This window comes from Prinia subflava, chromosome 1 (genome assembly GCF_021018805.1).
Source record: "Prinia subflava isolate CZ2003 ecotype Zambia chromosome 1, Cam_Psub_1.2, whole genome shotgun sequence".
Taxonomy (NCBI): Eukaryota; Metazoa; Chordata; class Aves; order Passeriformes; family Cisticolidae; genus Prinia; species Prinia subflava.
This window is the reverse complement of record NC_086247.1, coordinates 22229489-22256372: the sequence shown is the minus strand read 5'-3', so window position 1 is coordinate 22256372 and position 26884 is coordinate 22229489. Positions and strand designations below refer to the sequence as shown.

The window sequence follows — 26884 nt, the reverse complement described above, 5'->3', positions numbered from 1 at the left end:
GGTGTCCACGTGTGTCGGTGGAGGCCGCGCCGCGAGTGAGTGCTGGGTCAGGGTTGGTGCTGGGGGCTGCGGCTGCACTGACCGCCGATCCCTCCCCACCTCTGCCCGCTACGGTGAGGCTCCGCCACCCCGCTGGAGATGTCTGGGGCGCGGGAGAAGAAGCGAGCCAAGAAGATGAGGAACCAGCCAGCCAGCGTCACGCTGCCCGCAGATCCGGGGCCCTTCGCCGGCGGCGGGAGCAGAGCCTGCCCGCCCCCAGGTACGGCTGTGGGAGCCCCTCCCGGCGCTGGCAGGGCGATCCCCCTCAGGGCCAAATGTCCCCCTCTCCGCAGCCCGCAGAGTGCTCGCCGTGGGAGTATCCAGGGCTTCCAGCCCTGCCGTAGACTCTTTTAGTCCTGGTGCTGGCGTAAGTCCCGCTAATATGGGATTCTCTTTAAATTAAGAGGCGTGTGGAGTCTCCCTGTCTGAAAGCATTCGAAATCCCCCCGGACGCGTTCCTGTGTAACCTGCTCTGCGGCCCTGCCGTGGCGGGGGAATTGGGCTGGATGATCTCCAGAGGTCCTTTCCAACCCAACCTGTTCTGTACCCTGTGAATGTGCGCTTCTCTCTGTCATCCCTTCGATTACATAACCAATCCCTACGGTTCCTAGTCGTAAAATGAATTTGGATGTTACATCCAATCCAGTTTCTCCCTGGTTTTTTTCCCTCAGACCTGGGAGCTGCAGGAGGGGCTGGTTTAGCCTGCTGGTGCTGTGATAGATGCACTGGCTTTCCCTCAGATCTGCATGCCCCACCAGTTTGCCTCCCGGGGCTTGTGGCTCCTGTATCTGTGGAGGGCGTTGGCAGAGGCAGCAGGGCATGTCCCTAAAATGGCAGTGTCCTGCGACATTGCTGGAGCGTTTTGCTCGCAGGTAACCTTTGCAGCTGAAGACTGAAGGATCCTGTCAGCTTGCATGCTAGATGCTTTTGTCTTCTTTGTGGTTTGACCTGCAGCCTCTATGCTTCAATCGGACCTCAATTTCCACCACCACCTTAACATTTAGATATTTTGTTACCTACATTATTTCTGGGGAAAACCCCACGCATAAAAGGACTTGCTACTGTGAGGCCTTCAGAAGTTGACAAATTGCATCTTTGTAATTGAATGAAAAAACCCTCAAGTGTCGTTGTGTATTTAGGTAGCTGAAGAATTCCTAAGCAGACAGAATGCAAATTACGCATATGCAAATAGCAAATTATGCTCAGCCATGTTTGAAGATTTTGGAATGTCATTACAAGAGTACTGCCAGATTAAACACATTTTTTCTAACTTTATTTGTAGCAGGGAACTTCTAAGATTATGTAGTTATGTTCTTCCGTTCTGTAAAAGGTGTGGATTTTCATCCCTGTGACATTCTTCTGTAGTGTCAGTATCACAGTTTTACAGAATTGTTTTGTAGAAACAGGAAAGAATAATTCTAAATAGGAGTTACAAAACTACACATCTGTGTAATAGCTGAAATAATTTAAGGTTTTTTTTAGTTATTAATTCAGTGGCTCTTTTGCCAAACAGTCTTCTGTCTTCTGATTACAGTTTTTACCGCCTTCATTAACAGGGTGTGTTTGTGATACCAGTAATTTTGGGCTGTAGGCCTGCACAGATTTGCTGACTGAGACAGCTTCCATCCTTCTTTCCCAGCTACTCTCACTTTCAGCTCAGTGTCTGGACAATGCTGTTCTCAGGCATGTGGAAACCCAGGTCAGGGAATTGTTCCACATAAAAGCTAATTTCTTTTTCTACACCAGATTATTTTTTCTGCAATATCACTGCAGTTCTGCATGATGTGTGGTTGCAGCAGGCTACAACAGTATTGCTGCTGAACATAAAACTTCAGCTTCTTGCTTATTTGAAATGGAAAAAGGAGGTTCTTTGCCTTTTTAAGTTCTCATAAATTGAGATGCTGCTGCATATGAATCTGCTCCTGGCTGGTCTTCATGCCAGTGGTAGCATTTTTGGGACAAATGGACAGGCTTGTTTAAGAAGCTGATCAGCCTGAAAACTGATTTTTTTCAATCTCTCACTCCATTTCTGTGGGCACACAGGTTGATTTTCACTAGAGTAGCTTCCTAAATGCTATATCCCCCCCTGTTCTCTCCAACCACTTTTCTTGATATAGTAGATGGGGTGACGGTAATGGTTGTCTGGACCTTTTTTAGTCAGATTGCCTGGCATCAACTGCCTCAGAACCATAGCTCAAGTTGTAGTAGAAATCCTAACTAAGGCTTAACTGAAAATAAACTAATCTAAACTAATATATTATATTAGTTAGGCTGAAAATACACTGCTCTTTAAATAAGGACTTCAAGGCCCTCTGAAACTTTAGGTACTTGCTAGGTGCTTAGCACTTGTAAGGTATGTCTGTACCTTAGGAAGCTTTACTGTAGGCTTTAGTTATTTAATTTCAGTATTGGTTGAAGTGCTTGTACCAGAAAAGTAACTTAGTGCACCAACATACATGTATCATGCTTACCTTAATTATTGCTGTAAAAGAAATACATGTCAGGCAAGAATACATTTGCTTATAGAAAAAAAAATCAAGGGGCAAGTGGAAAAAATAACTTTGCTGTTCTGTTACTAAAACTCTGACAAGACAATAATAAAAATCACTATAATGTTGCATGGACTGATTTCGCTCTAGCTCTTGGAGGCAAAGTCTGGATTACCATTTTCAGAGGATCAAAAGTTACTTACTCTACCACAAGTTTCCTGCAGGGCAGCGTAGAATTCTTATTTATTCCTGAAAGAAATAACTTAATTCTTCTGATTTGTGGTGACTTTTTCAGTTGCATGTATTAAATATAATTGGAGCAGTCTGCAATGCAGTTTTATGAGGAAAGAGTAATAGAGTTACCGGTTTCTTAGACTATTTTGTGTTTCTCTAACCTCTTTTCATCTCTAAACTTTCCAGGAGATGTTCGTTCTGAGCAGCAGCAGAAATTTTCAAATCAGTCATCTGGGCCTCTTTACAGGAAAGACCAGCATTTTTCAAAGGGGCAAAGTAGAGGAGAGAGAGGCAGAGGAAGAGGAGGATGGCAAGGAGGACACCAGAGTGTATCTGAGGATATGCCAAAATTCATAACAGGTTTGTATATGTGGAAAGGTCTTAATTTGTCTGTCCAGGGCAGTTTGCTGGTGATTAAGTTTGCTGTCTTTGTTTTTGTGCAAGAGCAAAAACTAGAGCTGATGCTATGTTTTTCTGTTTTTCCTGATTTTCTTCAAAACACAGAAGTAGTAGTGAACTGGAATGAATGACTAGCTGTTGTTCAATTGGTCCTTTCAGACTTCTGAGTGGAAAAGTTACACCTGCTTGTAGTGAGGCATATGCATTTTGGTTTGTGTTTGCCAGCAGAATGAGTACTGACAGTCATCTGCTTTTAATGTAGCCAGTCAAACTGATTTTACTCATGATGTAAATTAAAGACAGCTTTTCATCTAACAGAGCGTTTATTTAGGAGAACAAATCAGCTTTGCAAAGTGTGGCAGTGCTCTGATAGTAGATACACTTCCATAAACATGAAATGAGACCAAGATCTGGATTTTTATTTGGTTGTTTTAAAACAGTCTGTAATATGTTACTGCTTCCATTTTTTTTCCATGCTAAAGATTTTTTCATCTCCCTGAATACCACCTGAAAAATTGCTATTCTCTTTTAACAAAGAAGTATTTAATGCAAATAGGAATTGTTGGTTAAACAGCTTTCAGATTCATTACTGTATAAATATTTGCTTGGCCATATCTGTAGAAGTCAGGATATGTAAAGAACTGGAATTTCTTTGGTGACAGTGTACAATATTTACTTTTATGTCAAGAAGATACTGGACCGCTGTACTGGGAGTAATTCCGTAATTTACTTACAATATCCTTCTCTGTTTTTTTTGCTTCTTGTCATGCTCTGATGCAGTTCTTTTCATTCCAGTGTCTACCTTTGCTCAAGCTCGTGCTGCTGAGATCAGTGCTATGCTGAAGGCAGTTTCGCAGAAGTCTTCCAACTCTCTGGTTTTCCAGACCCTCCCCAGGCACATGCGGAGGCGAGCGATGAGTCACAACGTTAAACGCCTACCCAGGCGGCTCCAAGAGATGGCCAGGAAAGAGGTACCAGTGTGTTTTACGGCATTTCATGTAGTGGGCACAGCAAAGTGCAGTGGTCAGCTCTGTAGTTATTAATGTTTAGACTTGAACTTCTGCCAGACTTCCCTGAGTACCCTAAACTCGGAGTGACATTTGGATTCACCTCAGTTTCAGGTAGTAGTTCAAGTAGGTCTCACTAACCACCTGGCTTTGTGATTACTGGACATTTTGAAAGGTTATTAGAGTGTTGATAAAAGAGGCCACTGCAGGAGAGGTTGTTCAGGTGGTGCATTGGTCCCAGGTGGTCCAAGAGTCCTCAGCAAGAGCTGTCTGCCTTGCACCTTGCTGCAGCTTTGGGATGTGACCATGCCAGCCTCAAGCCAGCACGGCTGATACAATGGGGTCAGTGTTACAGCTCAAATGTGGGAGGTACACTGGGGTTATTGGTAGGCTGCATGCAGCTTAAGACTTACTGGCTAGTCCTAACAGCTCATGAAACTCATTTCATGGTGATATCTCAGCATTTAGTCAGAATATGCCTAGGGGGGTTACTTGCTCCTTACTCACTGTGGCCTTCCTGTATGTTTTAAAAGGAAAATGAAAAATTGGTTCAGCAGGATGTTATTTGGAAATCATTTTCTCAGTGTTTGGCATTGATCACTTTATCATCACTGAGAATTCCTAAAATGGTCAATTGAGTTTGCTTGGTAAATTTTCTATTTATTAAAGTTGACTGATAAATTTATTTATTGCATTCGTTTTTTCCTTTGCATTGCCTTTAAGTTGACACCTTGCCCCCTCCACCCTGAGTTCCTGAAGATGATTGCTCATGGTTCAGAAATTGTTTCAGATCTTCCCTGCCACACACCCATTACATGTTTCTTAGGGTGTTTTATTGGATCTTCACAACCTTTATCTAATTTTACTGTTTTGGTTCTCTTTGCTTTGTCAGACATGACAAGAGATGCAGTTTGGGCCTGTTTTCTGAGAGCTGAAGGAAGAAGGCATGGGTTGTTTTGCATAGTTAGTTTTGTGTTATCCTTGTTAAATCTAGATCTCTCTAATGTTTGTTTGGTTCTTTTGTGTCCTGCTTTTTTAACTCCTTTCATGTGACAGCCTTTCTAATTTCTGTGTACATGCTCACACATACTCTCCCATCCCTGTTTCCACTCCACATATGACTCTTGGATTTTTGAGATTATTTAATGGGCCCTGGGGCAGCTGTATTTCTTCTGCTACATTTTTTGTCTTCAGTCTTTCAGTGTGGCTTATGTGATTGCACAGGCTCACATTTTCTTGCAGCTTGTCATATCTCTGTTACTCATTTTTGTAAAGATTCTGCTTATTACTTTTCAGTGTCTGATCTATATCTTCAAATTCTGTTTCAATTCTGCTCCATTTTCTTCGTTTGTCTTAGATCCTTTATCACAACCATATTAATTGAAACATTTACCCAGACCATCTCTTATCTCTTCAATAAGCTTAAAGTTGTATATTTTTTACCTACAATACCACGTCCCTATTTCTCTACTGCCTGTCTGAACCAGTCACTTACCATTGATCCAGTGGCTTGTATTTCCTTCTCTATGATGGATGGTGGGTCTGATGGGAAGATATTTCCTTTTTTTTTTCAGTTCTATTCTGATTTCATGGGTTGCTTCAGTGTTTTTAGTGTTCTTGGCACTGATTTTCTGTCATTTTCTTTCCTTTGCTATTCTTATAACCAGTGGTCTGTTGCCAAGTGTTTCTTGGTGAACTTGCAAAGAATGTTCTAAGAATCTTTTTTTATGTCTTATAGTCCTATTTCTTTGTACCACTTTTCTTCACAAAGAGAAGAACACTGATTGAGTCATGCCTTCCTCTCTGGTCATGCATCTACATGTAATAGTTCAGACCTTGACTAGGTCTGGTTATCAAGAGTTTGGTCAACATAGTACCACAGTCCTCTCTCCTCTGCTTCTACATACTGTAGAACTGATAAGGTCCTTTCTGAGAGTCTGAACTGCTTCTGTGTGAGCTCAAATCTCCAGGCATGTTCCATGTCACATTGATTTGTTCATGTGAATATACTGATGTGTGGCAAAAACTTCACACAGGAAGTAGCAGCACTTACTGTTCACTGTTAAGTTTCTGAATATGTGGGGATTTTGTTTTATATATGGTTTCAGTCAAACCTTGATATACTTCTGTGGATGTGATTTGCATAGAAAATTTTAAAGTTAGTTACCCTCAAGAATGATCCAGCATGGTATAACTTAATGTTAATGCTTCCTGTATTCTTACATTTTAGTCTTTTTCTTTTCAGATTTTTTTTCTCTTGAGATTTACTTCAATATCCTCTCTTCTGAAAAACAGGCAGAGAAAGCTGTACATCAGAAGAAAGAACAGTCAAAGACTAAATGCCGCAAAGCTAGAAGACGCCACATAAATTTGGTAGCAGAGTTTAATCACAGGCAAAGAAAGAATATTTGGCTGGAAACCCATATTTGGCATGCAAAGAGATTTCATATGGTAAAGAAATGGGGATACTGTTTAGGAAACAGCCCTACAGAGAAGAGCTACAGGGCTTGTTACCGAGCCATGACAAAGCACTGCCTTCTTCAGGTACCACATTGACATGTTTTATTTGATGTTTTGCCAAGGTGAAGTAATCAGCTGCTTGGTTATAATGAATATTTCTGTCTCTTTGAAGTACTGCTATGTCAGCTGTTAATAAGACTGCTAAGTATGAAATGAATCATTTTATAATTGTAATTCAGAGTGGCAAGTTTCAGAGAGAATAAGATGAATCTTTAAAGGAGTCTTATGGTAACTATGACTGAAATACTACATTTTAAGTTTTCTCAAGACCTAAGAGATTAAGTGAATCCTTATATTGTCTACCTGAGCAGCTGTTGAGAGAGAATTTGGTTTATGTCCTTTTTGATCTGTTGATTTGAGAGGCAGGTTGGCCTTCATGTAAAACTTGCCTCACCACTGTCCTCCAGCTGTTAATTTTAAGTTAAAAAGAAACTTATTTCACTTTGGCAAATTTTAGAGAATGAAAAAATTTTACTTAAGTGTAAATTGGGAAGCCCCATCTAGTCCTTTCTTACCAGGCTCACTTTAAAGAGTTATTCTCACTTTGATACTATCATACTGTTTCAGGACTTATCATACTATTGTTGCCTGGAGTTGAAGGGTAAAGAAAGTGAGCTTCTGAAGCAACTTGCTCGAATGTGTAGCATTGACACAGGTAAAATTTTGATAGTTCAAAATAAAGATTTGGGATAAACTATCCTATCTTTTTCCTTTTTTAATAATGTATCAGTCTTGATAGTAGTAACAGAGTTGATACTGAGTTGTGATTTTGAGTGAGAAATGTAATTAAGATGCCATAGTAGGACTGGACATTTCAGTGGCTTATTAATAAGCTAATTATGGTTCAACATTAGCCACTCAGCAGCCAGACTGAATTTCAATCTTACTTTGTTTATTAAACAACATATTATTTGGTTCTTCAATAAGTATCTTCTTTTTTAGGATTGACATTTCAAGAGGCTTGTTGTCTGTCTGGAAGATTTGAGGGGTCCCTGAATCTTTACAGAGCAGATCGCTATCCTGAGGATATGCTTGGTCCTGTCACATTTATTTGGAAACCCAGGGATGGGTCTGAAAACAGACAGCTGTGGATCTGGGTGCATCCAGCTGTCAAGCAGGTGCTTTTTCCTATATAGTTGAACTCATCTCTTTATAAACTGTGCATTATTAATACTGAAGAGATGATCTGGAAAGTTTGGAAGAACTGGGTATAACACAGGACTTCAGGAATTGAAAGTTGGAAGACTGTTTCCACTCTAATAATATTCATGTTCTGCAACTTGTTTTTATGAAGCTTGTACTGAAAGTGAGTGCTGCTGAGGTGTTCAGTGTTTAAGCTTCTGCAAAGTTTTGTAGTGTCAGTTGCTTCAGGATGTGTCCAATATGGTGTTGCTTGGTTCACATCCTTTCCACTGGCACCCCCAGCAGGCTAAGTTCAGTATCATCACAGATAATCATAATCTGATACTTAGCTATCAGCTTTAAAAAACAAAAATGAGATGAGTTAATTGTTGTGTATAGGCAATTTTTCTTATATTAATTTGCAAGAGAACAAATTCTTAGCAACTTTCAATATTACTTTCAGCTCTTCTTAGCAAGTCCTTGACTTCAGCAGAATTAAATTTTATTCCTTGAAATCCATATAGGAAAATTAAATAATGGAGTATAATTTTTAAAACTATACTTTAGGTTTGCGGTGCACTGCATATCATCCTAATCCAAACTTCATTCTTCTTAAGGACATACTGAGGGAGTTAAAAGCAATTTTTCAGTGTTCAGAGCCTGAAGAAATCTGTATTACTGAGCCTGTTACAACATCAATTCAAGAGGAAAAACAAGTGGAAATTGTTACAAGCCTTGGCAATAAAAGAAAGAGGGAGGACAAAGAAGGAGAAAAAGCTGTGCCAGTGAAAAAAATAATTGGTGATGGCACTAGAGATCCATTCCAGTCCTACTCTTGGATTGCACGGACTACTGGCATTGTGATCAGGTTTGTTCACAATACAGTCAGAAACTGTGGCCCATAACCACATAACATAGCTACATTTCTGGCTTAACAGTACTGGGGGAAAGAATGTGTGTTGCACAATTGTACATTCACCTGCAACTTTCCTGTTCCAGCGACAGAAGCATGGAGATTCTCAGATACCGGCTGATTGGGCCATTGTCACACTCTGTCCTTACAGAGACCCTGAAAGCAGCTTCTGTCCAAACAGTAAGGAAGTTGACTTTGCATGTTAGTGCAATTTTGGTAATGTTCTTAGAATGTGCAAGCTTGATTTTTGCTAGAAAGACCCATAAATTATCTAGCCTTACTTTTCATAGAGGCTAACCTATTATTACCCTGGTGGCTTCTCTGTATTAAGCCTCTTGACTAATGCTGATCTCAGAAGATCTCTCACCAGGATTTTAAGTGGGAATAGGAAGAAAATAAAAATTGGTGCTGTTGAGCAGGCTGTGCACTTTCTGCTGAGATGTCTAGAATAATTCATATTCTCTTTGACAAACCATACATCCTGTTTCTCAAGCAATGAGCTGGAGCACCTAGAACTAGGTTGCAAGATATGTATGGTATGGAAAACATACATGTTTTCAATCAAATAGGAGTTTCTCCAGAATTTAGATTTACTGTCCACTTCTTGGCATATAACATCACTGTGGTTTAAATGTTTTTTTTTGTCTCTTGAAGCAAACATGATGAGGCTGTGAAATCTCTGGTTTTCTGTAAGAAGTAATTAATGACAGAATTAGGAAGTGTTGTGGATTGCTTTATTTATTTTTGGAACACAGTTTAAATTGTACAGTTTATTAGAGGTAATTGTAAAGTATAGGACTACACTTCATCAGGAAAAGATTACTTTGGTTTAAAACTTTTAGAGGAAGAAAGTGACTATAGTGGTTAAAGCAAACTTAGAGTGAATTCATACTGATAGAAAATAATGAATAACCATTTGAGTTTAATAGATACATTGTTTTCCAGGAGATGGCAGATTCAGAGACAGAACTGAATAAGTGGTGGGTAGAAAACTGCAAGGACTCTGAAAAAGTCTCTCTTCATCAACATCAAAGTGCTATCTTTGAGCTATTGGAAGGTATTTGGGCACATGGGTGCTACAGGTGGAAGGGGGGGAGCATAAAATCTAATATTCAAAACTGGCATGCTAATAAAGTTGTCTTCAGATTGGACATGCTTATTTTTTGCACGATCAAGAGAGTGATGCCTTTGAGGATGTGCTTATGTACTTGCCAGGGCATGGCAAAGAACTGAAAAATGTTACATTGGGAGTATTTAAGGGAATTTAAATCCTCTGTGTAGTTCAAATTCTTAATAGAGAAACTGAATCTTGTTTGTTTTGTTCGTGAACTTAGATTTGGGGTTGCTGATGGGATATACAGTCTGATGTATACTCTCAGTCTCTCTCATCATACACTTCAAATTAAGACAGTAGGTTGTACAATACATCCACAGAAAAAATGGTAGCCTCCAGTCCAAAGTGAAAGTATTATACTTTATTTATATATGTTCATTTCTAAATTAACAGTTGTGTATTTGGCTGAATTGTAAAGTATCATGAAGTTAACAATATCTCCTCAGTTTCTTGCACTGAAGCAGGTAAGGAACTGGCTTTGGTAGATCTCTCACTGTACTCAAGCTGTCTATCCAATATGAGGCAGTTAAGCAGAGATGAGGTAAAACTTTTACAAAACATTTCTAAATTTCCTTTTTCTTGAGGATACAAGAGTGTAAAACAAAGGTTGGTGGTTCTTTGAAATTTGTCAAATGCAAAGGATGATTTTAGTCTATGACACTGACCTCACTTCTATGCTAAATGTAAATGTAGTTGCAAACCAAATCTTGCACTGCTCTTGTTGACTTTTTTGTTACTGAACATTAAACAAGCATTGGTGTGTTTTCAAAATATGTTAAATAGAGTATTCTGGATTCGTTCACTGGCTTACAGTGGTGTCACATCCCTGCAGGCAAAAATGCACAAAATACTAGTGCAGAAAAAGATCACAGCTTAGTTGGTGGTTTCTTTTCAGTGTTCATCTGTATGTTTTTAAAGGGATGAGCTCACCATCAGATATGCTACCAGGTACAATACTTGGCCTCACTGTTGGAGATCCTCGAGTCAATTTGCCAAAGAAGAAGGCAAAAGCCATGCCAGACTTTGAAAAATACCAAGGTAAAATCCCTTGTCTCTATTATATGAAGAGAGTTAGTTTCTCTCTATGCTTTTATTTTCATTTGCTGTCATTTTCTATGGATTGTCTCTTGCTATTTTCCTCTAGGTTTTCCCATTTCCCATTTCCAGAGCCCCTGGCAGAACAGAAGTAGTTTGAAAGTTGCATAGGTTTTAGAGCAGCAGTTGTGAGGGAGGGACATGCACCAAAGCTGGTCTTGTGCTCAGTGGAAGCCTCTGTCTCACCATACAGATGATCCAGGTTCGAATCCTGGCAAGGCCAACAGGTGCTAAAAGCTCCAGAGTAGGTTTCTGTTTGCTGTTTAGTCTTCCTGATGCTGTTTCTCTCTCCAAGAAGTCTTCTCCTATTTCTGGTTTATAGGCCTACAATGTTGAAAGTTGCAATTACACTGAAAAATTACTGCCTTTGTAGGATTAGTGTTTTAGATGGCCAAGATGCTGGTTATGATAGAAGATGAAAGATGCAAGCATAACTTCTGAAATTTTCATTTCAGTGCTGACTTACACAATGTTTCAGTGCAAAATTCAAATTCAGGTGGATGTGAATGTCCTCTAAAAATGTTCAAAAGTATGCACAGGATGCAGTGGGGTTTGTGTACAGCGTAGGCATTCCCAGTTAGGTTGACTGGACACAAGCTGCCTCACCTAATAGGAGAAACATGATAGCCAGCTAGCAAGCAGTAGCAAATAGGACAAATTGAAAGTCCCAGAGACTTCAAAATACTGAATTTCCTTGGTGGTCTGTTTGCAAGACACTAGATAATCTAATCTTACATATCACTTAAGTCACGTTGAACACCTGCTTCAGTTACTGTCTTCAAGCTCTTTGCACAATCCTGCTATTTTCATTTTCTTACATCCTCCTATTCTACCCTCTGTATCTAGAAGAGCCTTTCTGTTAATTAGTTCTGCTCAGCTAACTTTCTCATCATTAGCTCCAGTTGGAAATGCTGCAGCATACATGACCTCTACTTTGGTTCCTTCCTGCTGAGAAGTAAGGTGAGATATGTAGCACTTGTTTACAGATATTAGTTTGAGCTGCTACAAGAGTTAGCAAGTACAGAAGGTAATTCAGAATCTTTCATTCTGCTTGTTGTGTCTCAAGGATGTGTTTAGGAAGGCAAGATCAACAGAAGGCATTTAGGTATTTTAAATGTCTCATAGTAGTTTCTGTCCCACTGCCTGGTTTTCCCTCAGGAAGGATGGCCATGGTAAAGAGGTAATGGTGTAAGATAGGGAGTCAGGAGCACCTCTGTGTTTTTTCCTTTGGCTGGGTAGAAATTTCCATCTTCAGCATCTTTGTACCTGGTGTTTCCTTCACTTGAAAAAAATCTTCCATGCCACAAATACTCAGAAAAGCTGGTGTTGCTTTTTTGTTTCTTTCTGAGTCTTTTTCTTTTTTCATCCTGAAGTTAAAACTGCTTCTGTCCTCTCTGACTTTTATTTAGGAGAAGGAGGAGGAGGTCCTTGTTCAGCTAGCAAGGAAAGGTAAATGGCGTAACACCTTCTAATTTAGGTTCTGCTGAAACACTTACTGTTACACTCAGTTGAAAAAGTTGAGTAGGTAGAAGGATGAAAGAAGACAGACAATAACACTGTCTTCCCCAAACTTGCCCCCCAAAAAAGACTTCTTTAACATCTATAATTCCATTTCAATGCTATTAATTTCTCCCTTCTGAAAAAAAAGAATTTAGTGAGCCTTAGAATTACATAAACTTGCTAAGCCTTAATTGTGTTGTGACCTTACTCAGATACAGGAAAATTGTGAACTGACCTCTATTAAAAATGTTATTAGTAATTTATTTGTCTTAGTCACATCTTGTTTACTGAGCAATAAAAGGGAACCATTGGTGTATTCCACACTTTTTCCCCCTTTTTTACTTCTTGGACATTCAAGTACTATGAGGATTAGTATTGGTAAGATTAAAATAGCACTGTATATGTCAGCATATAGGTTCCATATGTATTTTAGCTTCTCTTGTTGTTCAGTGTTGTATAAAAGCCCACTGATTTTCTTAGATAAACTTTACTAATTCAAAGATGCATTGTTTGTCAAATGAGTGAATAGTTATGGCCATCACCTTTGCTGTCATACATGCAGTCTGTGGAATGATATATATCTGTTCATACTGCGTTTTATTCCAAAATGCTGTTCTGAGATATACCTGTGTAGTTTTTCCCTGTGAGTAACACACTAACAAATCAAATGTAATTTCAGTCTTTCCCAGTTACTTTATCTCTTCAATGCATATGCATATGTGCGAGCTTTGTGTTATGAACAGCGGCTGATTGGATTTAGTCAAATCAACTGTCATCATTTCCTCAGGCTGGAGTCAAGACTCCCTGTGAGCAGTCAGTTCTCACATGACTGCACATTAGTACTGTTCTTTTCTCCACTTTAAAGTACACTTCTGACATTTGGATATGTTGTTAGCTGTCTTGTCTGGAGAAAACAAATTGCACTGCCTCAAAAAACACTCAACATGGAGTATGGTGAAACTTCTACATAATCAGTGCATGAGATGCAATAGAAAGAGAATACACCATGAAAGATATGTGCACTAAAGTTCCTTCTGCAGAAACAGAGCCTGGGTCCATGCCTGTAAACGCACCTCTTGCAGAGGTAGGTGTGGGTATCTGTCCCCATCTGTCCTGATGGCCACTCTCCCTGCGTGCATAGGGCTCTCAGACTGCTCCCAGGCAGTGTTTCTGGTTTTCACTTTTTTTTTGGTGAAAGGGAGGAAGGAACATTTTCAAGTAGAACCCTTAGGCCCGTCTTCTAAGATAAGGTAATCAGCTATGCAGATCAGATCAATAGCTTGAAATGGAACATCCTTCTTCTATCTGCCTGTATTGTCTAAGCACCAACCATTGACACCAGCAGAAGCAGCTTGTTGATAAGCTCCATGTGCTTAGTAGTGCAAATTCCTATTTCCTATACTAGCCCTAACATCTTACTTTCACTATTACCAGCAACTTATTCATCAGTAAGGTTATTTCCCCAGAAATCTTAAAATATGGACTGAAGAAAACAGGAGAGAGGTAAGAAGAACTGGTGTGAGGATTTGGGATTATTATTTGAATTATAGTATGCTTAGTAGAAAGATAAATTCTACAGGTTCAGTGAGGATCAAAGAGAAAGAATGTACCAAAGTAAGTTAGAGAAGAATATTTTAGGCTAATAAGGAGGATAAGGGATGAGTGGTGGTGATGAGAAGAGACCGACTAAAAGATCTTTCTGTAGTGGGGAAACAAATATTCATGCCATTATAGAATATAGGAATTGCAAAGAACTCTGAGAAGATGACAAGGATAGGCCGCCTGAACTGTAGTAATAGAAAGAAATGTTAAAAAAAGCAGAGAAATTTGCAGTGAATAATTTGCAGTTGAAGGAACTAGATCATGTTTAAATAATTTAACATAAAGAAGATTCTGATGTTCACAATTGCTTTCTGTAAAGAAGATAGAAAAGGTACTTTCCTTATCTTATACTTGTAATTATGTGCCCTTCCCCCTTGGTTATCTATAAGAGTCAGGAAGGCATTCCCTACCACTACCACAAAGTTTTGTTGCTCTTTTTCTTCTTCTTTTGAGGCATAATACTTGCTTTATCTCTAGACAGAATGTGATTTGCCTGTAGGAGTGTTGAGCTCTCTTAGGTTCCTGCTTAGTTTCCTGTTCTTAATTTTTGGTCAGAGAAGGAATTCTTCTGCTTAATTGTCAAAGATTCCCTTTTTAGCTGTATTGTTCTTAATTTGAAGGAATGCTTCTGTATCTGATAATTTCTTTTGCATTTCTTCTCCTCACATAAATCTATCATTAGCAAGAATGCATGGCAAGTATCAGTAACATCATCAAACTGTCATAAGTGCTGCAGTAGTTAATATTTCTCACAAAGGATTTTGCAACTTTTAGTAATGGGTGCATCTTAAAGACTATGGATTTTAAATAAATAATTGTTGCAGTTATGTTTGGCAGTAGCTATTGCTAGGTACTGTTAGTACCACTGAATAATCCAGATCTTGTGTCTTTGAGTCTTTGTCTATATTACCTGGAAATACTAGCAGAAGTTTTTTAAAAAGACTTAAATAATTTAAAAAACCAAAACTAACCCTGACATGTTGTTCCTTTAATATGTAAGACCTTGTGGATGATGAAATGAGGAGCAATCCCACAATCCCTCTAAGTTTTTAATTACAGAGCTATTAATAGGTTCTTTGTATTGTTTCTTGATAAGAATTATTTTACTTAAATGGATCAGCATTCACTACATACTGTACTGTACGTTGAAGGCTGTTAATCCTTAGATCACTAAAGGTAGGTACACTTTTTTTTGCTTTCCTTAGATTGTGAACCTGAAGAAGAGATAGGTTATTTAATACTTCAGCAATCAAAGCTATAATTGTTTTTATCTTCAGTAATGTATACAACTGTTGATTTGCACAGATGTAAGCAAGAATAGTCCCATCCTTGAAGCACACAGCCTGAAAAGATCCAGAGCAGGAAACTAATTCTAAATAAGTGTTGCATGCTAGTCACAGCCATACAAATGTTTCCTGTGTGTACATTTCTTAAAGGTAACTCTTCCTTCTCTTACAAGTTTACTTAGGCAGACTTATTTCAGGTATTGTAATGTTGCTCTTTCTGATTTTCACCAAATCTGTTGAGCTTCATACTCTGCCAGAAAGGCTAGATTCCTGGATATTGAAGATGGTATGTAAAGATCTAATTTACATTGCCAACAGTCATGTCTTTTGTTAAGAAGAAAGGCTGGTGAGAAAATACCAGGTTAGTCTTGCTAACACTAGCTGTTGATTTCTTATTTTGTATTTGGAAAAACATACGATATTAAGATATTCCAGAAGCAGTGATGCTTGTCAAGCTTTTAATACACTTTTTGGTTGTCTGCTCATTATACTTATGATACGGAAGTGGCTTTGTTAATTTGGTACTTAAACCACAAAAAATTTTTGCATGTTTTTTAAAGGTTCTTTTCTTTTGTAGATAATGATAAAGTTAGGCAGCTGTACCTGAAGGGTGTACCTGCAGACTGTGCTCACAGCTTTATCTGGGACCATGACATCTGTAAGAACGTCACTGAAAATAAAATCTCAGAGCAGGTAACTAAGTGGGTGGGTTGCCACGGAGGAAATGGCTAGTGGTTCATAGAGTCCATAGAAAGAGACTTGAAATTTGTGTAAATCTAAGATCAATAGCTTCCTTAATGTCACAGTATCCAGCTGCTAACAAGAAGTGTTTTTTTATAGCCTTTGCATAGTGTTCTTGCACAGCCATTGACCATGGATGCAATTAAAAGAATGCTTTATTGGATCGCCTACAGGACTATAGTTGTAGGTTCGTATAACAGAAAGGTTTGGAATTGGATTTTCATACATCACCTTGACTCATGCAGCAATAGACAGTGACAATGGAGGGCTCTGGCCTTTATCTGTAGTCAGGATGATTCTTCTGATGAAAGAACTGTGGAAGTTAAAAGGAAAGAAATCCTGTGTTTCTGAACTGCAGCACACTCTGCTATGGGTGTGCTGGGCAATAACTTGTGATTTGTAGAGAACTTCAAGTTTGCTGTTTGAAGTTGAGAACTTCAACTTGCGCGTTTGAAATCTCCTGTCTTGACACTTTCATTGGCAATGGAGGGCCCAAAAAGTGCATGAATAAAAAAGGTGATTTAGTCCCAAGAGGTGATAAACTTTTGGCACTGTTGTAATCAGAAAGAGAAAACATTTGTATGGCAAAAACATCTTTCTAAATACTACTCTTTCTGAAAATTATTTTGTGCTCTTTCAAACTGTCTGACATAGTGTAAAAAACCAGAGTACTTAGGAAATATTACATTAGCACATGGCAGTTATCAGCACAATCTTATTATATATGACAGTGTTCTTTATGCTGTCATGAAAATTAATGTTTACCTGATAAAACACAGGGAGTCTGATGATGTATTTCTTCATAAATGTATTCTTAATGTGGTACAATGGAATATAGTAACTGGTGGTTGCCAAAACCTCATATGCCAGCATGCTGTGAAGCTATTTGATGACCAAATCTTCTTCCTGTCTCCTTGGACATAGTTCAGGTTTGCTCCACGTATTGACAGACTGAAAGCACCTGTTCAATCTAGTCTTGTTCACAAGTCTATAAATACAAAGTTGCAAAACTTATTTTTCCTCCTTCATCTATGTTGTACCTTGTACCTGCTCTTTATCAAGGACTATGGAAGTAAGAAAGGGAGAAAAAGGGTGCTTAGTACTCTTTTCTAAAACAGTTTCTCATGCCTTGATGAAATTCTGTTCAAATATATAATATATTTCTACTGTATTTTTTCTAGCTGTAAACTCACCTTTTCTCTGTATCTTGGAAGGGTATGTGGAAGAGGGAAGAAGAATGGTTACTAACTTATGGGAAATGTCTCCTCCTTCTCAGGATTTAAACCATATGAGAGCTCAGTTACTGGTACCTGGATCACACCTTGATTTGGGTCCTTGTGAATCTAAGATTCCCATACTGTTGGTGCAGCAGCCAGGGAAAGTGGCTGGAGAAGATCGACCAGGATGGGGGAGTGGCTGGGATATCTATCTTCCAAAGGGCTGGGGCATGGCTTTCTGGATTCCTTTTGTAAGTGACTTTGATGGCAAATTGCATGTAAATTTGATAATGTATATATTTTAGTTTAAATTAATCCATTTTAGAGAGTGTACTTCACATTGTATAACCAATCCCAATTACAGGATCAAAACTTTAAAAATGGCATGTGAGCTGATTCATGACAGAACCTTCATCTTGAAACTTAAACAATAGCTTTCTATATCTTCTGTTGGGTACAGCTATGCCCATGTGGCAGTCTAGAAGCAGCAAATCAGTGGGGAGTCAGGAGAGAAAGCTGAAGCTATACCTATCTGTGTTTCTACAACCATGTGCCTCTAAACAGAAATAATTTGGTGCCTGCTAGTAATCATTTTCCAGCTTGGCTATCTATACCTCTGTCACCAAATTGGTTGCCTCTGATTTGGGAGAGAGCTTAAAACAAAGTTTGAGTTAAGCTTGAATACTCCTTTGGTGCTGTTTGAATCATCCTGCTTTGAGTGTTGAGGTGGCAATTTTAATACCTTTCTGCAGTTAAAATCATGCTTTTGAATGTGCAGGGGATTTAATTGTAGTGGTACCTAATATGTGGTAAAAACACATCAGGCAGTGGCTGTCAAAGTAATACAACATTCCTGGCCATGTACAAGATCAGAACCTCTGAAATTCTCTTCAGTTTTGTTGATAGTTTTGCAGAATTTAATTTAAAGAGCATGACTAACTTTTTTGTTGAAATTAGCATCTAGAACTGTAGAAACCATGCTTAAGTTTATTTTTTAAAGCTTAAGTGTTAGACTTCCACTTTTCCAAGGAAGTACCCTCTGGGCATTAATGTTTTGTTTCAGTAGGAATCTGGAATTGGTTCAAACACTGCTTTTTGGGTGTTGGGTTTTTATAACAGGTGTATCGATGCGTACGAGTCGGGGGCTTGCAAGAGGCATTGAAGCATTCTGAATACCAAAGAACACCTCACACTCCAAATGATTTCCCAGACTGCCAGGCAGGAATGCAGTTTGCCAAAGAGCTGGAAACCAGTCTTCTTGAAAAATTCAAACGGTAACATTAATTTAAAAATTGATGGTAAGAATGACAAAAATGAATACTGCTTAAAATATTTCCATAATTTTTTTTTTTTGGTGTTCATTTACACTTGGGTTTTATTGAGATATTTCACTAGTGTTTTAAATTCTAGTATTACAAAAAAGAAAGGACTCCTAGATATATTTAACTGCTAAACAGGGCATATAAATTAAACCCTTCTATTCCCAGAGACATGCTCAGTTATAGAGCTGTAACAAGGCTGCATAGCAATAAAATAAACAAAACTATTTTGAGATTCCTAAGCAGCAAATGGGGGAGGAGGTAAGAGAATGCAAAGGAGTTATGTCAAAGTATGTACCAAGTGTTACAGAATAAAATAAGTTAAGAGGTACATTTTGGTATCTAATTTTAAATATCAGGTGTTCTGAAGTTTGCCTTCATTTTTAGTGCAACAAAGAGGACTCTTTAACCATGAGTTTGGAGTAGCTGGAAGTGTCCTCTGCACCAACTGATGTTGGTTCCCTTTCCAGGTAGGAGGGGAGAGCAGGAGAAGTTCAGAGGAAAAGGTAGTGGTGTCAGTCACAGCACGTAGACGTTTCCAGCATGGCTGAAAGGACATGGTTGACAGAAATACAGCATCATTTTCTAGATTGTAATTTTAAAATTTTTGTTCAGCCAGGTTAGAAAGTTCTGTTTTAATTCCCATTTTGTGTTAAATACTTGATTTTGAAAATATTCTTACCTACTTACTTGATTTATCATTTAGACGTCCACCTGCAAAAAGGGCAAATTATGTCAAGCTGGGCACTCTGTCTCCTTTCATCTGTCCTTGGGGGCAACTTACCAAGAACTGGGAAGGAAGAATGAAGGCTTCAGGAGGATTTTTGTGTCCTCCTTCCCCGCACTCTGACTGCTGCACAACTGAAGGGCAGACCCATTGTGACCCCAGAGCAGAAGCAGTCAGAGAAGCTTCCTCTGAGACTGGTGAGGCAGAGGAGATCATGGAAATAACAAGTTCTGAAGCTGCCCTAAAGACAGAGGATGTTACAAGCACCCAAGATTTTGGTGAGAGAGATGAAACGAAGACATGTGACTTTATTGTTCTCAGGTATGTCAAAATGATACACACATTTTATTTCTTTACTGGTATTTATTGAATTGGGGAAAGGAAGAGCTCAGCCTTGATTATTCAGATGAGAGAATTATTTGATCCAGATACAGTGAGATTAAATAGTTTTGTCACGAATCAGAATCTGCTGTTGAGTGGAAATCCTTCTGTTTTTCTCCAGCAAACTTGATGACTATGTAAAGAAAACTCCTTAAATTATCTTAAATTTAACACTGGAGTTTACTGTGTTCTTAGAGTTGGTGTATTCTGTCTGCTTCCAGGTCGGTGGAGCTTTCGGAGTCTCATATTTGTGACTTTAGGACTATTGCTGTGAAAATCATCTTGCATTCTCTTCCCTAATACAGGGAACAGGTGGTTCTTGCAAAGTTCTCCTTAACAAGGTCTTGTTGCATTCCAATGCAACGCATGAGGGCAGCAGCAGTATTGGAAAGTGACTGAACACAGGTCTTGCATTTTTGTGTGGTTACCAGGGGAAGAAAACACTGAAAGTTCTGGACTGCATTAGTGTCACTGGAGATTTTAGAGTGTTTGTGGTTTTAACAAGTAATGTCTCCTTCCTTCTGAAGAAGACTCATGAGTTCCACTCACCAATGTTCTTTTTAGGCCGAGAGGGTTGCAAGTACCAGCTTGAAAGATTACAGAAAGCCCCAAGGCTTCTTTTAACTGTGCCCTTGCAAATATGTGGGCCGCTGGATTTCTGTTGAACTGCTTGTTAATAACTATCTGTGATGCTTATTTTTGAAAATTTTTAATAGGAGTGAGAAACTACTAATGCAGTTATCAGCCTGGTGTTACCCCACTGCTGGGAAAGACCGGCGCATCCGCCTCATTTCCCGGCTGGGACAGAAGGAAATGACTGAAGAGGTTTTTTTGCCTATCTTGAAGAGCTACCCACGGGCTCTCGTCTGGGTCAACTTGTCACTCTTGAGAAAGGGGAACCCTGAATTACATGCCATGATCTGCATCCCAACAGAAGATGACTTGCTGCATCTAAGGAAAGACAAACTCTTCTGTGGTCCACAAGAACCCAAACATCGTGACATATTCAAGGACAAGATACAGAAGCAAAAAGAGGGGAAGAAGAAGAAGAAAAAGGATAACATGGAGTCTCTAGAGACTGACCCTGCAGGCATTCCAGATGAAGAAGCAACTGAGGACCATGAAGACCTCATTCTTGGTCTTTGGTCAGGTGCTCTCCCAGATGTTACTTCCCACTGCTCCAGGACTGTCTTGGGGTATGTCACTCAAGGGGATTTTTCATTGGCTACAGGCTGTGGAGAAGCTCTGGGTTTTGTTAGCTTGACTGGGTTAATTTATATGTTATACAACCAGCCAGCAGATAAAAAAGGGCTTGTTTTGCTAAGGACTCCAGCATCTTTACAGTACAGATTTGCAAGACTTAATATTGAGGTTTAAGCATCATTGCAGTGCAGTACAATGCCAAAAATACCAAAGAATTCTGCTTTGTATTCTATTAACTTTTCTGATTTGTCTGAAATTTGAGGTTCTTCTGAGTCCAAACATCTCCAAGATTATGAAATAATAAAAAATCTTTTTAGCATTATTAAACAAAATAACTAATGCATAAAGAGACTAGAATTACTTTTGATAAGTAATTGCTAAGGATTTCTAATAGATTATTATCATGATCTTCTTTATCTCTAAAGTGTGTTCTTCACTTGTTCTCCTCAAAGCTGTGGATGCTATAACAATGTACAGGAAATCATCATCTTAATTTTAGAAGTCTTTGCTCAGATGGACTGTAAATTTACAGTGCACTTTCACATGTAACTGCATGCAGGCTGATCCAGTGTATGTAACAAGTGGCTTTGCTGATTCCTCGTATCTGAATACATGTGGCTGCAGTACAACAGAGCTATGTAGAGATAACTGAATGCTTAAATGAAATGCAAATAAAATATAGCCCAGCTATGACATTTTGAATTACAGCAACTGGAGCTTTTAAATTGGAAAGCACATCAGTCTGCCTCCCTAGCTGAAAGGTAATGAGCCTTTCAGATGCAAATTGCTAGTGGTGGGTCAGCACACATTTTTCTGTTGATAATAAGGGATATTTTTGTTCCTCAAAACATGAATTTTATTTTGTATGGGATCTGCTAGAATTGAAGTCTTCTTCATGTTACAGATTGGTTCATTAATATTGTTTAAACAATCATAAAACTTGTAAAATATGCTGGGGGTAAAGGGAGAAAAGTATTTGATTTGCCTAGGGCAGTGTGGGTAGGTTGGTTGTGTTTAGTATTTTGTCGGGTTGGTTGTTTTTTTAAATGATAGCCTTAAGAATCTAGCCATTCCTGAGTTAAGGAACTTGAAAAGGAATTTACAGTAATACACTGTAGTTTAGTGACAGCATGATACAAATATATGCTAGTCGGTAAAATTATCCTGAAACGATTATGTACAAATAAAAATGTAATGTATTCTTGAGTTAGTAGTCTAGTGACTAAGTTTGATTCTTAGAGAAATTAAACATGGATCAGTTAATGACTTTTTCTTTCTAAATGTCAGTCTTCAACTTAATTTCCTCTTTCACAGTTTTGTTTGAAAGTCTTAGGCGAATTTATTAATGTTGGCTGGAGTTGTTGGAGGAAAGATTTAGTGTGCCTTACCCCCAAAATTATTAAAATGTAGGACCATTTAAATATGGCACACACATGGGGAAGGAGGAAGAACATCTGATTGCAAGGGAAGTATTGGAAGTGGGGCTGTATTTTTTTTTTGAAGACTTCAGAAGATGGATTGTGGAACGGGCAGCAGCAATGGCAGTTGTGGTGGCATATGGGAAAGGAAGATGCAGTTTCCAGCACAGCTTGGATTGCAGCTCCCTGAGAAATCATGCTGAATGGCTCCTCACTGCTCACCTTTGATGCACCTGATAAAGCAATCATGGTCCCAGAAAGGTCCTGGGAAGCATCTGCAGGAAAGCCAGCAGATGGCCCCAGAGGAAAGAGCTTGGTGCTGGCAGGGCTGGGATTCACACGCTCCTGGCGTGTGACTGTGAGTGCTGCAGTCTGTAGGTATGTGTGAATGAGGAACCCCTTAAACTTTACAGCCTGGCTGCTCTGATCAAGTTCTCTCATGGTAATAATCCTGGATTTGATGAACCCTTGAACTGTAAGCCCGACTGAAATATTTCTAGGATCACAGTTTCCAGAGCTGTGCTTCATGGGAAGAAAGGAGGAGAGGTGATGTTTATATGTTTTTTTTCCCTCATCACCTCCTTCATCTTCTTAATAGATACATATTTTCTTGCCTCAATAGACCTGGCTTGTATGTGAGAAAGAAAGAGAAGCCCCCACCCAAGCTAGCATTTTTTCTTTTCTGCTTGTAGGTCTTTTGTTCACTGAGTCTTTCCCAGGTTTTTATTTTTTAAAAAAACATCTGGAGTCTTTCCTTTTTTTTTTCTTCCTATTGGTAATTTCTGCCAGGTTTTCATTTTGACACTTCCTGTTACTTTTCTTTGATTTCCACTCTCTATTTTTGATTTATGATCCTTGTCTCTGGTGAGCCAGTGAATAGAAACTGGAACCCAAGTGCATCCTGTTCTGTATATCTTGTAATATTGTTACACAGTTGTTTTCCTGTAAGTCAATGATTTATGCCTTAAGACTTCACTCCTTGTAAAATACACTGCAAACCAGATAAGTTAAAAATGCTCAAAACTCTCAGCCAAAATTTGTCAGAAAAGTACTGTGACTTTATGTAGCTGCAAGGAAATTTTTATCTGTGGTTGTGATTTCCAGATTCCGGGTGTCTCAAGGGTGATTTAGTCATAAAAACCATGTCAACACCGGATAATCAAACTGTGGATAATTAAACCTGTGTTATCTGTGCATCAGCTGTACAGTATGTCTGTGCTCATCATGTTGAATCAGGTGTAGTTTACAGCACACATCTGCTCTTACTGCAGTTGCTACACGTTGGTTAACTACCCTAGAGCATCTGGAACAGCTCCTGTGGGCTGTAATACATGAGCATTTTTGGGAACCTAGGAAGCTCTGGCCTAGTGAAAGCAGCTCTCACGAGCTCTCCAGCTCCCATGCTATCCTCCAAATAACTTTCTCAAAATGGATGCCAGCACAAACCCTTAGCTCTCGTTCTGTGCTTGGCAAGAGCTTCTGGAAGCTAAGATGAAGCACAGAAGGCAATTTTTGGCATTCTGTGTAGTGCAGTGAGGAGGCTGAATGGTAACACACTGCTCCTGTAGCTCTTTCTGTGGCTCCCTCAGGGCAGCTGTGTCGATGCTGCATTTGACTCACCTGGTGAAGGTGAACCATGGCTTCCACGGCAGGTGCCTGCTGTGCTGACAGGCAGTGACTGATGGACCCACCAAGCTGAGAGGCTCCAAGATGCACATTCTTTACCATCTCAAATCAGAAAATGAGGTTGCAGAGCAGGGTGGTGATTACTCTGTGGGATGAAGTGAGGTGGGACTGGGGCCAGATTGTTATGTGTTTGTTAAAGATGTTCAGGGCAATCTGTTTAGCAGCCTGTAGGTAATGGAAGAAGTTACGTGGCAGAAAGGCAGCAGGGGTTGTTGAAACAAATCTGGGAAAATAATTGACAGGGTGTCAGACGGCTCAATGGAGATAGAAGTCTTGGGGGGTCATGGCATATGCAGACAAAGAGTTGTCAAATTCAGCATGACAGTTTTCTTTCACTGCTCTAAATCTGGAAGAGCCAAATATGTCAAACCTGATCCATTCTCATGTCCATGTGAAGTAGGTAGTAGGAACAGAGCTCAGGGGAGTAAACCACCAAAGGCAGATTTCTGAAGCACTAAGACTGAGAAAAACAGAAAAGTAATAGCATTGTTCTGTTTTGCAAGAATGCAACATACAGAAAACCCCAACTCAAAATTCTATGCTTCTAAATTATATTCCCAGAGGTCAGCAATGTAAACAGCACCCACAATTTACCTCTTGCAAATTCGACTCAGCTGTGCAACAGTTTTTGCAAACACTGGTCTCATCAAATCCCTGCAAGAGCAAGCAGAATTGTGTGGAATAATGAGAACTCAGAAAGGGTTAGGGATATGGACTGAAAGCATTTTGTGGCAACTTTGAAAGTCAGAGCCAGCTTGCCACCGATCAAAATAATGAGTTCAAGGTAGTTTGCAAAGTAGTGGAGTGACAAAAGACAAAACACAGCTTTTATTTACTGCATTGGGTCTCTTTAAGAAATTCAGTTTCTTCTACAATAGCAATATGCCTGCACAAAATGATTTTTTTTTAAACATTTTTTTAGACACTTCAAGATGTGTGTAACATCTACCAGCATCAGCTTGCTTGGTACATTCTAGTTGTCTTTTCGTCATGGGCTTACAGCAGTGCTGCTATTCTGACAGCTAAGTCCAATCCTTAAGAAATAAAATCAAAAAGACATTCAGGACACTGCAAGAGTAAAGCAGAGAATGAAAAAGCAGTCTGAAGGAAGAAAATGACTCAAATGTTATGATCCAAATATGTGAGGATTTTCTGCAACTTTCCAGAAAGGATGGTGCAATTCAGTATTTAATTTGATCTCAAGATCAAATAAATAGCCAGGATGAGAAAGCTGTTTCAGCTCAGTCCTTCTCTCAGCATCCTTTTCTTAGCCCAGAAACTGTTTTTTTAAAAGAGACCAAAATTGTTGTGATGGATGGGAGAGCTCAAGCACCTGCAAACTCATGTGTCCGTCAAAGTTCTCTCACACATCACTTCTCTTCTGGGTTTTCTCTCTTTTTTCATATTAGGTAATATTAAAGGCTTTTTATTTTTTATTTTTTTGTCTTTAAAAAAGGATGAAATAAAAACAAATGTGGACAGGCAAAACCTGAGTTATCTAGAGCTTTATTACTCAGAAATTACTTTAAATGCCATCTCAGGAGTGAGCCCCTTCCTTCTACCCACTAGAGACACCCCGGTTGTTTTAACTGTGGCTCTAGTGATGAATCCTGTGTGTCTACATTTATAATTATTTATAAATACCATACATATACTTCTAAAAATCTTACCTGGGTTGTATCAGATGTCATCCAAGAAAGCTTCAACCCAGAGGCAAAGCCAGTTGCTCAGAATGAATTGGGTTGGGTGGGAAAGAGGGATCATACACATCAAAGTCTGTCACTGTTCCTCAGCACTGAAAAAAATCCAGAGTGCATGCACAGAAAAACAAACCGTAAATCTGCAATTAAATATACAATTTTCAGATGCGCAGCTGTTTAATGCAGTGATTTTTGAGGGTTTTTTTAAAGATACATGTGGAAGTAGTTTTGGTATAGACCAGTAGGGATTAAAGGGTTAAAAATAGATAATTTATTTTCCTGTAGAATGGAGTGTCTTACAGGAATCAATTGCATCCAGGTTTTCTGAATATTTTTGCAATGCAATAATTCTTTTAAGTTAGTTGGCAAATACATGAAGGGGGTTCCAAATGAAGGCACAAAAATTTATGAAATTGGTTGAGAACTGTAACCAGTTTTTGTTTTTTCAAAGAGAAGCAGATGAAAATGAGCATTAGTACATAGTAGGCTGAGGAATGTCTTAGAAAAGGATTAATTGTAGTTTCCCTTAGTCTTTTTAGGGCTTTCACTGAGCTGCTATATTTTGAGGCATTAATTGTATTCATTAGAGTTAATTATTAAAAAAATGGGTGCAGTTTCTGTTGGTGTCTTGAAGAATTTATTTTTATGCCAATAGGCAGCACACAATGGTCCAGCTTCTAAAATGGCAATCCCAGATCTACAGATCTCTGTATCCCTTGAAGTCTCCCCACACCTGATGCTGGGACAGAGGAGGTTTATGGGGTGTTGCAGGTGTCCAGCAGCAGCCAGTGGGACACACACTGGAACCAGAGAAAACAGCCTCAGAAGAAGTTGCTCTTCTGAGGCAAAGCACCCTCTGTCAAAAGCTGTGGAAGCCAGTCCTTCCCATATAAAGCTCTGGAGTCCTTCGATGTTGGAGAAGGAAGGATAAGTAATAAATAGCTCAGAGATCCTGATCCTGCCATTCTGTGTTAATTTAAGGGGGGGGGTGGAAAAACCCTAAAAAACTATCCTTTTTTAGGTTAGTAGACATGTAGAAGATTAGTTTTACTCTTTTCTGGATTATCCAACAAAAGCAGAAACACCCAGAAAATAGCAATTCCTTCTTTGTCTGAAGGCCTGTTTGTGGTGTCACAGGCAACCAAGCCCTTTTTGTGGTACAACACACTGGG

The 26884-nt window shown here is 39.1% G+C and overlaps 1 protein-coding gene across 1 annotated transcript; it reads left to right on the top strand.

Moving 5' to 3' along the window:
* Position 1: 1 nt before the first annotated feature.
* On the top strand, positions 2–26303 carry POP1 (POP1 homolog, ribonuclease P/MRP subunit). The gene is made up of 15 exons (XM_063390439.1): positions 2–259; positions 2949–3122; positions 3957–4132; positions 6464–6712; positions 7256–7343; positions 7631–7806; positions 8428–8678; positions 8810–8903; positions 9669–9780; positions 10756–10875; positions 15898–16013; positions 17338–17529; positions 18398–18552; positions 19304–19645; positions 20422–26303. Exons 1-15 carry the CDS (start codon positions 139–141, stop codon positions 21080–21082), a joined length of 3027 nt encoding a protein of 1008 aa, XP_063246509.1. The 5' UTR covers positions 2–138; the 3' UTR covers positions 21083–26303.
* Positions 26304–26884: the final 581 nt, after the last annotated feature.